This window comes from Zalophus californianus, chromosome 4, assembly GCF_009762305.2.
Source record: "Zalophus californianus isolate mZalCal1 chromosome 4, mZalCal1.pri.v2, whole genome shotgun sequence".
Lineage (NCBI taxonomy): Eukaryota > Metazoa > Chordata > Mammalia > Carnivora > Otariidae > Zalophus > Zalophus californianus.
In genome coordinates this window covers 35,918,057-35,932,880 of record NC_045598.1, presented here as the reverse complement: position 1 = coordinate 35,932,880, position 14,824 = coordinate 35,918,057, and the positions used below count along the sequence as shown (strand labels likewise).

The window sequence follows — 14,824 nt, the reverse complement described above, 5'->3', positions numbered from 1 at the left end:
CATAGTGTCAATCTCTGTATCATTACTAAAGCTTAATTCTTCCCTATTTTGGAGAACACTTCCTTAAGCTGTAACGTAAATTCCAAGAACTGGACTTTACCTTTCTAACTTTCCTTGTCCCGCATTCCATCAGAAGATGTAACAAGGAGCAAGGCTGGATGGGTGTGTACAGGAGCCATATTATTCTGTTTTAAGGCCACCTAAGGCTTTAAATTTTTATTCTGATGTGAGTCACTGAAGGTGTAACATGATCACATTTATTTTTTATATACTCTAATTGTAGTATAAAAGACAGTTTGAAGTAGATAAAATTAGAAACAAGAAAATCAGGGCACCTGGGTGGCTCAGTTGGTTAAGCGACTGCCTTCAGCTCAGGTCATGATCCTGAAGTCCCGGGATCGAGTCCCGCATGGAGCTCCCTGCTCAGCGGGGAGTCTGCTTCTCCCTCTGACCCTCTTCCTTCTCGTGCTCTCTATCTCTCATTCTCTCTCTCAAATAAATAAATAAAATCTTTAAAAAAAAAAAAAAAAGAAACAAGAAAATCAGGGCGCCTGGGTGGCTCGGTTGGTTAAGCGACTGCCTTCAGCTCAGGTCATGATCCTGGAGTCCCAGGATCAAGTCCTGCATCGGGCTCCCTGCTCAGCAGCAGTGAGTCTGCTTCTCCCTCAGACCCTCCCCCCTCTCATGCTCTATCTCATTCTCTCTCTCAAATAAATAAATAAAATCTTTAAAAAAAAAATCAGCAATAACATTATAAAAATAACATTGTAGGGGCACCTGAGTGATCAGTCGCATAAGTGGCCAACTCTTGGTTTCAACTCAGGTCATTTTCTCGAGATCATGAGATCAGGCCCAGTGTTGGGCTCTGCTTCAGATTCTCTCTTCCTCTTCCTCCAGCTCTCACCGCCTGCACGCTCTTTCTCTCTCAAATAAATCTTTTTTTTCTTTCCCATACAGATTTGCTTTTATTTCCACACTCAGCCCATTGAGAGAAGCTGGCACAACCTGAATGGTGTCAGGACACCAAGGTGTGCTGCTTCCCTGAGGCGCCTGGGACACAGCCACACTGGCCCGTGCACACGGGGCAGGATCTTTTAAAAAAAATACCTTTAGGGGTGCCCGGGTGGCTCAGTCATTAAGCAACTACCTTCGGCTCAGGTCATGATCCCAGGGTCCTGGGATCGAGCCCCGCATCAGGTTCCCTGCTCCGTGGGAAGCCTGCTTCTCCCTCCCCCACTCCCCCTGCTTGTGTTCCCTCTCTCACTGTGTCTCTCTGTCAAATAAAATCTTAAAAAAAAAAAAAAAACTTTAAAAAATAACACCGTAAAGCACTCACCAGTGATAAATTTACTCCCACTGTTTCTGGCCCAGACAAGTAAAAAGGGCCTGAACTAAGGTAGTACTAGTAAAATGTGAGGAAGAGATGGATTAAAGCAGTGTTTCTCAAACTTCAGTCAACCTGGGAATTACTTGGAGAATATGTTAAATGCTAAGTGAAGTACGTCAGAGAAAAATACCATATTCCACTCGTATGTGGAATTTAAGAAACAAAACAAATAAAAAGAGAGACAAAAAAACCAGACTCTTAAGAGAACAAACTGACTGGTTACCAGAGGAGAAGTGGGTGGGAGGATGGGTCAAATAGGTGAAGGGGATTAAGGTAAGTACACTAACCGTGATGAGCACTGAGTAATATATAGAATTGTTGAATCACTATACTGTATACCTGAAACTAATATAATACTGTATGTTAATTATATTGAAATTAAAATTTTTTAAGTAAAAGAAGAAATTTACCCTACAGATATACTAGTCCATCATTTATTACAAGGTTATTCACTGTAGTGCTAATTGTAATAACACAATACTGGAAACAACTCATATGTCTATCAGTAGGGAATGTGTTGAGACAGCCACAGAATAGAACACAAGGCAGCCACAAAAAAATTAAGGAAACTGCACCCTGATGAGGAATAATCTTCAAGATATATTGCTAAATGCTCAGAAATGTGTCAAGTAGGCTACCATTTATACAACAATGTAGAATAACTACATACTGTTTGCTTCTATATGCAGAAGGTTGTCATTGAGGGATACATAATAAATTCCTAACGCTGGTTCACTCTGAGAAGAAAAACTATGTGACTAGAAAGTAAAGGGTAGAGGAACATTTCACTATATAACCAACATTCTGGATTTTAAATCAGGAACGTATTTTCTAGTCAAAAAAATAATTAAAATACTTTTTAAAAATCAGATACCTGCCAGTATGGCCTCACCTCACACAATCAGCTAAAGTTAAATAGTGACCACTCACTTTAAGGGAGGAGAATTTACTACAAGCCCTATCACTTCACTTATTCCTATTTGGCCCTCTAGACGTAGCATTTCTAAGCCCTGTTATAGAATACCACGCTACTAAATATTACCGACTGTTTGAAAATTAGAAAAGGAAAGAGTCCAGAATTCTTATTTCTGAGGTTGGGAAACTTGAGTGCTATCCAATCAAAATCAGGTGAAAACTGGAGGACTTACATATTAAGACAAGTTGATTTTGAGGAGCTTATAAAAAACTAAATGGTTAACATTCAATAGAGAATTCAGAGCAAACATCTGACTACCAAACATAACACATGCAGTACCTATTCGTTTTCATTTAATCCTCTCACAAACTTTGTGGCAGATGGCAATGCTCCTATTTTACAGAGAAATAACTTAATTACACAGGTGATTTGGTAACGTATATGACACCAACCCATTTCATACTATACTTAAATCACCTATTGACTTCCTGTATTGCCCAAGAAGATTAAGCTCTAAGGAAAAAATCGTATCTACCTTATTCTAGCTGTATCCTAGCACCATGCTCAAGGCCTGGCACCTAATCAGTATTTGTTAAAGTAAGTGACCAATCCTGAATCACTAGGGTAGAATTAGGGCAAGTGACTTTGCCCTGTGAGGTGCCTCAGTTTCATCAACTATAACTAATAGTACCTATCTCACAGGATTTGTTTTAAAAATTAAACAAGAAAGTTCACAAAGCACTTCACTCAATGTTTGATATATAATGAATCCACAGCAATTACTAACAATGAAACAAAGAAATGGAGGTTATATCAAAGGAAAATGAAATTAGGAGGGGGTGACTGGTATCAGATTCAGGAAAAAGGTTAAGATCTAATTAGAAAGCTAAGAAAGACTAATTTAGCATACAGATAATCAATGATTACTTTTAGCAATGTTGTTTAGATGGCATGAAGGGAAAGAACCCAGACTGATACAAACTGAACAAATGGTATACTCAGTACACACCTGCCCTATTAGATTATGATCTGATGACCAGAAACTGAGCCTGAATTCATCTCTGTATCTCTAAAACCTAACACATTAAATATGTATTAAATACATTTGCTAAATGGTTAAGCAAATAGAAGGGAAGAAAAGGGGATCTAGGAAGGCATATTCTTGTCTAAAGAAGTTTGACTACAAAGTTAAAGAAGCAAAAACAGTAGCTAAACAGAGATATATGATGGAAGAATGGTTTTTAAATGCATCCATTTTAGGATGTTTAAATGCAGAGGAGACTGCTATCTGAGGGGAAAAAAGAGGAAGCACCAAGAGACCAAATAGGTAGTTGCTGCTGGACAACTAGATATGCAGGGTGGGTGGGAAGCAAATCTTCAATTATTATCTTCAACATGTTTTTTAACATAAACCCTCTATGAAGAAAGTATTCTATATTCAAGAGTTTTCTTCTGAAAACCCTTAAGTTCCCTAAAAGGTCTCAACCCTCTAACCATTTATTCTGTATCTGCTATAGCCAAGCAGCTGAATGAACGTCCTAAGAAAACATACAAGAGCACTGAATGGACTCACTTTAAATTCTTGCCACAAACATAAAACAGAGACAACACTGGCAATCCTACCACACATCCTGCAGAATTTTTCTTCATGAATATTTTTTCCATGTCTCCAAAATGACTGCTTCTTCTTCAAATCTCCTACACCCTACCACACTCCCCCCTACTTCTAACCTTGCCTCACACTTCATGGAACAGAAACGATTACAACAGGCCTTCCTTCACCACACCAAAACTACCAACCTGTTTGCATGTGTACCCCTATTTTCTGCTATCCTTATTTCTATGAATAAAGTTTCCATGCTAGAATCTTCATATAGCTGGTCCCTTGCCATTCATATGTCATAGAGGCAATCCCTGACCATACAATCTAAATTAATCACCCAGTTACTTTCATCTTAAAATGGGTAAATTAAGATAAACATCTGCACAACATTTTATCATTAACATTCTCTAATCTATGTACAGTCCATAGCCCAGTAGTGGAAACTTCATCTGAGAAGATGGACCTCCTCTGTCTCCTTAACTGTGGTACCTCTAGTAACTAAAACAAATGTTCAGTATATATAGGGGAAGTACACTTATAACCTGGGAGACAAGAAAACTGCTTCACAAAATTTTCCTAAAAGAATGAATCTCAGGGGTGCCTGGGTGGCTCAGTCAGTTAAGGGTCTGCCTTCAGCTCAGGTCATGATCCTGAGAGCCTGCTTCTCCCCCTCCCTCTGCCTGAAGCTCCCCTTGCTTGTGCGCTCTCTTTTCCTATCAAATGAATAAAATCTTAAAAAAAAAAAAAAAGAAAGAAAGAAAGAAAAAGAAGGAATCTCAGTTAACTTATAGAATCCCCCCCACTATGGCCACCACGAGAAACAGGAAACCAAGGCCCACGGTGGAAACCAGAAACAGAATACAGTTTTCCAGACAATTATATTTATCATCATCTATCACCTCCCTACAAAGTTTTAAGTTACCCTTACAAATAAATGTAAGCTCAAGCTCTACTTATGATAGAATGGATAAAGTATGGTATATTCATACAGTGAAGCACTATACAGCACAAAGAAATCACTGAACAGTATGTAATGTGGATGATTCTCATAATGCTGAGTATAAGCAACTAGACATTACTACATACTATATAATTCCATTTATATAAAGTTCCAAAAACTGACAAAACTAATTATGTTAGAAGTCAAAAGAGCTACCACTGAAGGAAGGAATGTGATTAAAAGGGCGGGGGGTGTTTCTGGGTTCTGAAGGCAGATGCTCAACGACTGAGCCACCCAGGCACCCCTCAATAAATACATCTTTAAAAACAAAAGTTTTTTAGGGACGCCTGGGTGGCTCAGTCAGTTAAGCGTCTGCTTTCGGCTCAGGTCATGATCCCAGGGTCCTGGGATCGAGCCCTGCATCAGGCTCCCTGCTTGGCGGGAAGCCTGCTTCTCCCTTTCCCACTCCCTCTGCTTGTGTTCCCTCTCTCATGGTCCCTCTTTCTGTCAAATAAAATCTTAAAAAAAAAAAAAAAAAGATGTCCATACTATCAGAGAGATTTATAGGTTCAACACAATCCATATCAAAATTTCAATGGCATATTTTGCAGAAATAGAAAATTTCATCCTGGGTGGCTCAGATGGTTGGGCGACTGCCTTCGGCTCACTCAGGTCATGATCCTGGAGTCCCGGAATCGAGGCCCGAGTCCGGGTCCCTGCTCGGCGGGGAGTCTGCTTCTCCCCCTGACCCTCCCCCCCTCATGCTCTCTATCTCTCGTTCTCTCTCTCAAATAAATAAAAAATCTAAAAAAAAAGGAAAGAAAGAAAATTTCATCCTACAATTTATAAGGAATCTCAATTGGATCCCAAAAAGCCAAAGCAGTTTTAAAAAAGAGCGAAGTTGGAGGGCCCACTTCCTGATTTCAAACCATTACAAAGCTATGGTAATGAAAACTGTGGTAACTGGCATAAAGACAGACAAATAAACCAGTGTACAGAATAAAAAACCCTGAAATACATCCTCACATAGGGTCAAATGATCCTTGACAAGGATACGAAGACCACTTCATGAGGAAAGGACAGTCTCTTCAACAAATGGTGTGTTGGGAAAACTGGATATGCTGATGCAGAAGAATGAAGTTGGATCCTTATCTTACACCATACACAAAACTGGGCTGAAAATGGATTAAACACTTAAATGTAAGGCCTGAAACTAAAATTCCTAAAAGAAAGCGTAAAAGACACTTAACCACTTAGCCACCCAGGCACCTCCCCCCGCTTTTTTTTACTTTATTTATCAGAGAGTGCTAGCACAAGCAGGGAGTGCAGCAGGCAGAGGGAGAAGCAGGCTCCCCGCTGAGCAAGGAACCCTACGCAGGACTCCATCACAGAACCCTGGGATCATGACCCAAGTGGAAGGCAGACACTTAACCGACTGAGCCACCCAGGCATCCCTGGACATCTTTTTTTTTTAATATTTTTTTTTTAACTGAGGGGCACCTGGGTGGCTAATTCGGTTAAGTGGCTGCCTTAGGCTCAGGTCATGATCCCTGTTATCAAGCCCCACACTGGGCTCCCTGATCAACAGGGACCCTGCTTCTCCCTCCCCCTCTGCCCCTGTTCTGCCTGCTTGTGCTGTCAAATAGATAGATGGATAGACAGATCCATAGATTTTTTTAATTGAGAGTATGTATGAACAAGGGGAGGGGTGAAGGGAGAGGGGGAGAGAGACTCTCAAGCAGACTCCTCGCTGAGAGCAGAGCCTGATGCAAGGTTCGATGTCAGAACCCTGAGACTATGACTTGAGCCGAGAAACCAAGAGTCAGACACCCAAACCACTGAGCCACCCAGGCACCCCAGGACATCTTAATATTAAGCATTCCAACCCAAAACAGGGTAAGTTTCCATTTATATCTTCTTGAATTTTTCAGCCATGTTTTATAGTTTTTACTTCAAAAATTTGTACAAGGGGCGCACAGTTAGCTCAGTCAGTTGGGCCTCCGACTCCTGGTTTCAGCTCAAGTCATGATCTCATGGGTTATGAGACGTAGCCCTGTGTCAGGCTCCATGCTTGGTAGTCTGCTTGAGGATTCGCTCCCTCTGCCCCTGCTCCCTACTCTCGCGCACCCAGGCTCGCTTGCTCTCAAATAAGTCTTAAAAAAGCTTGTACAAGTTTTTCACTGCTTGGTCAGGCTTATACCTAGTATCTAACTCTTTGACTCTATTTTAAATGGAATTGTTTCCTTTTCAGATTGTTCGCAACTCTTTTTTTTTTTTTTAAGATTTTATTTATTTACTTGAGCGAGGGAGAAAGAGAGACAGAGAGAGAGCACATGGGGGGGGGGTCAGAGGGAGAAGCAGACTCCCCGCCGAGCAGGGAGCCCGATGCGGGACTCGATCCTGGGACTCCAGGATCATGACCTGAGCCGAAGGCAGTCGCTTAACCAACTGACCCACCCAGGCACCCAGAACGTAACTGATTTTAAGATTTTATTTTCAAGTGATCTGTACACCCAACACCGGAAGCAAACTCACAACCCTGAGAGCAAGAGTCACATGCTCCACTAACTGAGCCAGCCAGGTGCCCCAAAACACAACTGATTTTTATTTTTATTTTTTTAAAGATTTATTTATTTATTTTGAGAGAGTGAGAATGAGAGGGAGAGAGAGAGTACATGAGAGCGGGGAGGGTCAGAGGGAGAAGCAGGCTCCTCGCCGAGCAGGGAGCCCGATGCAGGACTCGATCCTGGGACTCCAGGATCATGACCTGAGCCGAAGGCAGTTGCTCAACCAACTGAGCCACCCAGGCACCCAACACAACTGATTTTTAACTTAAAACTCTGCAGGGAACCTGCCTGGCTCAGTCAGTAAAGGATACAACTCTTTATTTCAGCGTTTTAAGTTCGAGCCCCTGTTGCGTGTAGAGATTATGTAAAAATAAAACCTTAAAAAAAACTGCAGAATTTATTAGTTCTAACAGTTTTTTTGTGTAATCTTTCGGGTGGACTTCATTTTAAATTTTATTTACTTATTTTTTAAAGATTTATTTACTTGAGAGACAAAGAGACTGAGAGCGAGAAAGCAGGCATGCCAGCAGGGGGAGGGGCAGAAGGAGAGAGAGAGAAGCAGACTCCCCACTAAGTGCTCACCTCATGCAGTGCTCACCTCATGAACCTGAGATCATGACCTGAGCTGAAACCAAGGGACAGATGCTCAACCAAGCCACCTAGGCACCCCTATTTTATTTATTTTTAAAAATTTTAATTCCAAAAAAATAATAAAGTTTAATTCCAGTATAGTTAATATACAGTGTTGTATTAGTTTCAGGTGTATAATACAGTGATTCAACAATTCTATACATTGCTCAGTGCTCATCATGGTAAATGTACTTTTTTCCTTTAAGTAGGCTCCAGGCCCAGCATGGGGTTTGAATTCACAAGACCGAGAGTCCCATGGTCTACAACTGAGCCGGCCAGGTGCCCATGATAACTGTACTTTTAATCCTCTTCATCTCTTTCACCCTTCATCCCACCCACCTCTCCTCTGGTAACCATCAGTTTGTTTTCTATAAAGAGTCTGTGTTTTGGTTTGTCCTTCTCTTTGTTCAATTGTTTTGCTTCTTAAATTGAGTGGACCTCATTCTTTAAAGTGGTAAGTGAAGAATGCTTTTGGACATGTATATAATTAGCATTATCAAGGTTAATAGGATGTGATGATGAGTTAATTGTCTTAAGAGTACAAGGTCAAGGGTGCCTGGGTGGCTCAGTCAGTTAAGCACCTAACTTCAGCTCAGGTCATGATCTCTGGGTCCTGGGATGAAGCCCCTCGTCGGACTGCCCGCTCAACAGAGTCGGCTTCTCCCACTCCTCCTCCCTCTGCCCCTCCTCCCCACTTCTGGGCATGCTCTCTCTAATAAATAAAATCTTAAAAGAAACAAAAACAGTACAAGGTTATATTCCTCTTATTGAGAAATAATTTCAACACATTTATTTTTCTGCCCTGACTTCAAAAAAGTACCTTGAAATTACCAAGTAACAATTCAACTAAAACAATCTTCTAATAGTTTTTTGTTGTTTTCCTCCCCAGATCCACCAGAGGGACTCTTCTCCCACTTACACATTTGAGCTAATACCTACCTTACTCCTCTCCCCCACTGCAAGATAGGTACTCTGGTATCCTGGCTAAATCTTTCACACAAATAATTACGACATTAATTCATCATAAACCCATGGAGCTAACTCACAAGAAGTTATCTTAATCTTATTTTAAACAGCAAAATACTGGGGGCGCCTGGGTGGCTCAGTCGTTAAGCGTCTGCCTTCAGCTCAGGTCATGATCCCAGGGGCCTGGGATTGAGCCCGTGTTGGGCTCCCTGCTCAGCGGGAAGCCTGCTTCTCTCTCTCCTACTCCCCCTGCTTGTGTTCCCTCTCTCACTGTCTGTCAAATAAATAAAATCTTAAAGAAAAAAAAAAAAAACAGCAAAATACTAAGCACTAACGTAACACCTACACCAACACAAAGGAAACAAACCACTTGTGGAAATAGAAAGGACAAATCCAGAACTTTAAGATTACTGAGCTAAACCACTTATTTTTATTTTGACATCTCTTCTCAAGCAACAAATAAGCAGCGCGGGAATTAGACAACAGCTAAGCCAAAATTCAGTGCATTACATAAGACTCCTTTCTGAGCTTTCTTTTCTCCTTACACACTGCTATATTCTTTATCTTTTGTAACATAAAAAGATTAAGAACTAGTTAGAAAGGTAATAAGAACAAAGACTGATAGAGCACTTAGTCAATGATTACCTTTAGCGATGTTTAAATTGCACAAGACTCCGAAGAGGCCAAAATGAAGCTTTTTACAGCTGACAAAATTGTGGTCCAACATCCCTCTACTTAAGCAATGAAGTTGGTATCAAAATCAACTCTGAACTGAGGTTTATTTGTCATTCCATTTTTTCTCCCTACTGGTTTTAAAGTTATACGTTTTTATTTCTTTCAGTGGTTATATTAGAATTATAAAGTGCATCGTATGAAAATCTAAACAAGTCACTTTTTTTTTTTTTTTAAAGATTTTATTTACTGGGGCGCCTGGGTGTCTCAGTGGTTAAGCGTCTGCCTTTGGCTCAGGTCATGATCCCAGTGTTCTGGAATCGAGCCCGGCACCGGGTTCCCTGCTCAGCAGGAGGCCTGCTTCTCCCTCTCCCACTCCCCCTACTTGTGTTCCCTCTCTGGCTCTGTCTGTCAAATAAATAAATAAAATCTTTTTATTTTATAAAATCTATTTATTTATTTATTTGAGAGAGAGCACGAGCGATGGGAGAAGGGCAGCGGGAGAGGGAGAGGCAGATTCCCTACTGAGCAGGGAGCCCAATGCGGAAACCCATCCCATCCCAGAGTCCTGGGATCATGAACTGAGCCGAAGGCAGACACTTAACGACTGAGCCACCCAGGCGCCCCTAAACAAGTCATTTTCTTTACCCTCCCCCTTAAACACCTTAGACACTTTACCTCTGAATACCCCACTTACTTTTTTTTTTTTTTTTGGTAAAGATTTCATTTATTGACAGAGCACAAGCAGAGGGAGGGAGAGGGAGAAGCAGGTTCCCCGCTGAGCAAGGAGCCCGATGCGGGACTCGATCCCAGGACCCCTGGATCATGACCTGAGCCGAAGGCAGACGCTTAACGACTGGGCCACCCAGGCGTCCCTACCCCACTTACTTAACTGAGAAATGCCATCTTTACTGTTCCCTCAGACTAGCTAATTAGGTTTTCATGTAATTAACTCCCTAAGTAAGCTTCTTCATGGGTAATGAAAGTATAAAAATGAAATACTGGGGTTTAACGCAGACTGTGCCACTTATGAATATGGAAATTATTTCACCACTCTAATCTTGATTTTTCTTACCTGTAAAAGGAGGATAACTACTTCATAGCAAACTCATGTGAGTCAAATAAAAACATTCAAAAAAAGCACTTAATACATACAACTGGTCAGTTTTAGTTTGCGACTCATGGTAGGAGGAACTTATGGTTTATTTTCCTTTCTGGAGGCACATGAGTTCTTTCTCAGTGCATGACCTGCCAGGAAGCTGGAGACTAGTTCACCACTAACTTAACTTTAGCTATACACAGGTAACATCTGGAAATCTGCAATCCGTATTCCTTGATAATTTTATCGCAAAACCAAACCAAACCCGGGGCGCCTGCATGGCTCAGTTATTAGTCTGCCTTCGGCTCCGGTCGTGGTCCCAGTGGGATAGAGCCCCACATCGGGCTCCCTGCTCGGCGGGAAGCCTGCTTCTCCCTCTCCCACTCCGTCTGTCAAATAAAATCTTAAAAGAAAGAAAACCAAACCCTTAATACTTTTACTAAGGGTTAAGAGGGCAAGGATCCCTCTAAGTGGAATATTGCTAGTCGTCTAGCGCACCATAAAATGGTCTCCTGAGCCTCAGTCTCAAGTAAGGAGCTCCTTAAAAAAAAGATACCACACGACTCACAAAGCTCAAGCTATTCTGTCCTATCAATGAATGATGAGGCTGAAAACAGAGCTTGAAACTAAAATCGTATTTTCTAAGAGTTCCCCCGTGATCCTGAGGGTGGTTTGTGAACCACTGCTCAACGTGAGCCCAACAGGGAAACGAACCAAAAAGTGGTAGGTAGCATAGGTAGAGATAAGTAAACCTCCAGTAACTGTGAATGTACCAACACCATCTTAGTGTTAAGTCTATAAACCAATCATAAAACGTCACAGCAACCTTTTTCTTTATGTGGAGGAAGCTAACTTCCAAAGTGCAGAAGGGAAAAAATAAAACCAGGCCCCTAAAAAACAAGGGATGACTGGGAAGTCAGACCCACTAGATGGAAACAGCACTTGCTTCCTCGAATTAACTGAGTGCTTCCTTTCACCGTTCAAGAAATACCCTACGTCTGACAAGCATTGTGGCGCTTTCAAAGCAATCGTTTCTACCCAGTCCTAATACATTTCGCGCCTACTACCGCCCATTCACCCAGCAAACAAACACTGCTGGAAGGGGAGTTTCACGCAGCGCTGGGTGAAGATACTTTGAGTCCCGATTAAAATCCCTCCGAAGCAGCCAAGTCTCTGGCCAGCACTCCCGAAGCCTAAAGAGTCACTATGCTCTCCACCACAGGTCTAAAAACGAGGACAGCTGAGAGCAGGAGGGCAGGAGATGGGCGAGGAGACCGTGGGAAACAAGCTTCACCACGCCACACCGCGGAAGTTGGAAAATCTCCGCGAGCCGCACAGCCCCAAACAATGGAGTTTTCCCGCCTCCTCAGGACCCCGCCCCCTGCTCCAGAGCCGGCGGAGGAAAGCGAACGCTCGCCCACGTGGCCCCGCCCCCTGAAAGCCCCGCCCCCTCCCGAGCCCACCGGGCCAGCCTCCCTCCTCGTGCAAGGGTGTTTTTTTTTTGGCGCCAAATCTGTTAGTTATTTTCCCGGGTTGCTTGGGGACACTACTGGAGGAGCGAGCCAGGAGTGCGGGGACAGTACGGGCATAAAGACAAACGGGAGCCCTGTGGCCCCGCCTCCTCGCCGATAGCCCCGGGCCGGGGGAGGAAGAAGAGGGGCAGACGATGGAGCAGCCGCCGCTGCCCCCGGCAAGATGGCGGCCGCGAAAAGCGGGGCAGGGGGCGGCAGCCGACTAGTGTTACTGCTAATGCGCGAGGTTCTCTGCAAAAGGTGGGTTCCTACAGTCCGGGCCTCCCCGAACTGCGACGGCTGCTCAGTAGGAGGCAAGTCCTTCCTCTCCCGGGTCTGTCCCTCCCGGGGAGCCCCCGGCCACCACCCCCTCCCCGTGGACTGGCCAGTGCCTCAAGCTCTCCACGGTCCCGCTTACTTGTCGGCGGAATCCAGCTCCGCAGCGATGGCGGCAGTGGCTGTGGACTCTGCGGCCATCGTTCCCCTGAGGTGGTGGACCAGCGGGCGGAATAGAGTCTGTGAGGAAAACAGAGGAAATTTGGGACGCCAGAGACCTATTGAGAGACAGAAAATGGCAGATTGGAGACCCCGCGCGGCTGGGTCCCTTTATATACGAGAGCCCTTTGCCCCGCCCATCCACTTCCGGATCCTCCCCCCCGAGTTTAAAGGGCCAGGACTCTGCCCCAGTCCAGCCCAAGGACACCCCCGCACTCCCCGTCTTGCTCTGTGGGGTACCTTCTCTCCCTGGCCCACTTTCCCCCAGAAAAGCAACTTCCTGCGCTTCTAGCAAGTCGCGTAAGAACTGGAATCTTGGTACTACAACTCCAGACTGGGCGTCGACCGGCGGCTTCCACATAAGGAGAAGCTGGCGCTGCTCTGCATGTTTGGAGCGTGTAGCCGAGGGTCTCTTTCCGGCCCTGATACTTAGTGAGGTGACCGAAACTTTCTGCCTGTCCTCTCAGTCCTAACGGATGGACACGTAAGAACCGGGCACGGGTACAGCAGCAACGGCTAGAACTGATTTCGGTGAGAGACTCGTGGCTCTAAGCCTCAGCAACAATTGACGCAAGAAAATGCTATCCTAGGATTGGCTACCGCTGAAACTACCGCGCTTGATTCAAAGTCGGTACTGCGGCGGGACGCAGCTGGCTCCTCCCTCTGGGCCCACCCTCTTCAGCTGGCCCAATCCGCTGACTCCATCCTCTTAGGCCCTACCCAGACCCCAAATCTCGCTAGTTTAGTGCTCCCGGCTCTTTTCCTCCGCTCAGAGCAACCGTTTGTCGTTTGCCCAGTGCTTGCTAGGGTATTGTGCTTAGACACTTTAAAGCTGTTGGCGGTTTTATTTAATCTTAACGCTATTGGTGAGATCGGGATTATCAACCCCATTTGGTAGAAATAGAAACCAATATTCAGAGAAGGTGTGACTTGTTCAGAAAGCTGCAAGACAAGTCGGCTACGGAAAGCAGTGTGCCTCATTTCCTACTACCGGCAGAGTGGAAGATAACTGGCAGGCTGCAATGGTTGCACTTTCTCACGCCTGGAGTATCATGCATTGCCTTCCACCATGGCCTTCCCTACAGTGATCAGAGCAGGGATTTTATTTCTGTCCAGGTTTTGACACCCTGGGAAATATTCCTGCAAAGGATTCTTCCTCCAGTCGTAAAGGGTCAGGCAAGCTGAAATCTGGGGGGCATAGAGCTGGACCTGGAAATACCAATACCTGTGGCAAACAGACGTGGGATCCCCGTTATTAGCTGCGTGACCTGAGCCAAGTCATGTAATCTTTTAAGATTAATGTAAAATGAGGACAATATTAGTATTCACCCCTTAAGGATATTGTGAGAATTAGAGGAAATGCTTGTTTCAACAATCAGCACTATACCTGGCTCATGTTAAGCAGTCATTAAATGGCTACCACTGTCTGATAACATGGGTGACTGGAGGGTTGGTTTGAGGAGGGGGAGATCTCTTCAGAGTCCTTGCAGCCATGGCTAGAGCCTGAGAAATCCAGTCTAGTACCTAGTGTGACCCACTCATCTGTTAAACTAATATTCACAGAGCCACTATGATGTGCAAGCCGTTGTACTAGCGCCTAAGGACAGAACACATGCTCTCTGACTTTGAGGAACTCAGCTGTATGAAAAATAGATTTTAAAATAGATATTAAGGGTGCCTCAGTGGTTGGGCATCTGCCTTCAGCTGGGGTAGTGATCCTGGGGTCCTGGGATGGAGCCTGGTGGAGGGCTCCCTGCTCAGTGGGGAGCCTGCTACTCCCTTTCCTGCTCCCCCCTGCTTGTGCTCTTGCTCTCTGCTCGCTCGCTCTCTCAAATAAATAAATAAAATCTTAAAGTAAGATAGATATTAAGAAGTACCTGGGTGGCTCGGTTGGATTAGCTTCCTGACTCGATTTTTGGCTCAGGTCATGATCTCAGGGGTGTCAGAGCTCCGTGTGGGGCTCTGCAATCAGTGCGGAGTCAGCTTGGGAATCTCTGCGCTCTCTCCCTCTACCCCTCCCATCAAATAAATAAATAAA

At 44.1% G+C, this 14,824-nt stretch overlaps 1 protein-coding gene across 4 annotated transcripts in view; it reads right to left on the bottom strand.

Annotated features, from left to right (window-relative positions):
- Positions 1-13,269, bottom strand: part of LOC113928745 (nuclear autoantigenic sperm protein) — a 41,272-nt gene extending 28,003 nt beyond the window's left edge. Inside the window, exons 1-2 of one of the 4 annotated variants that reach the window (XM_027604750.2) lie at positions 13,027-13,269; positions 12,710-12,845 (exon numbers count right to left, since the gene is read on the bottom strand). In XM_027604750.2, the coding sequence (XP_027460551.1) occupies positions 12,710-12,845; positions 13,027-13,147 (257 nt within the window). In that variant the 5' untranslated portion in view covers positions 13,148-13,269. Of the gene's footprint in view, positions 1-12,709; positions 12,912-13,026 lie in introns of those variants that run through there. The other 3 variants (XM_027604724.1, XM_027604739.1, XM_027604732.1) reach the window with 3 other exon arrangements.
- Positions 13,270-14,824: the final 1,555 nt, after the last annotated feature.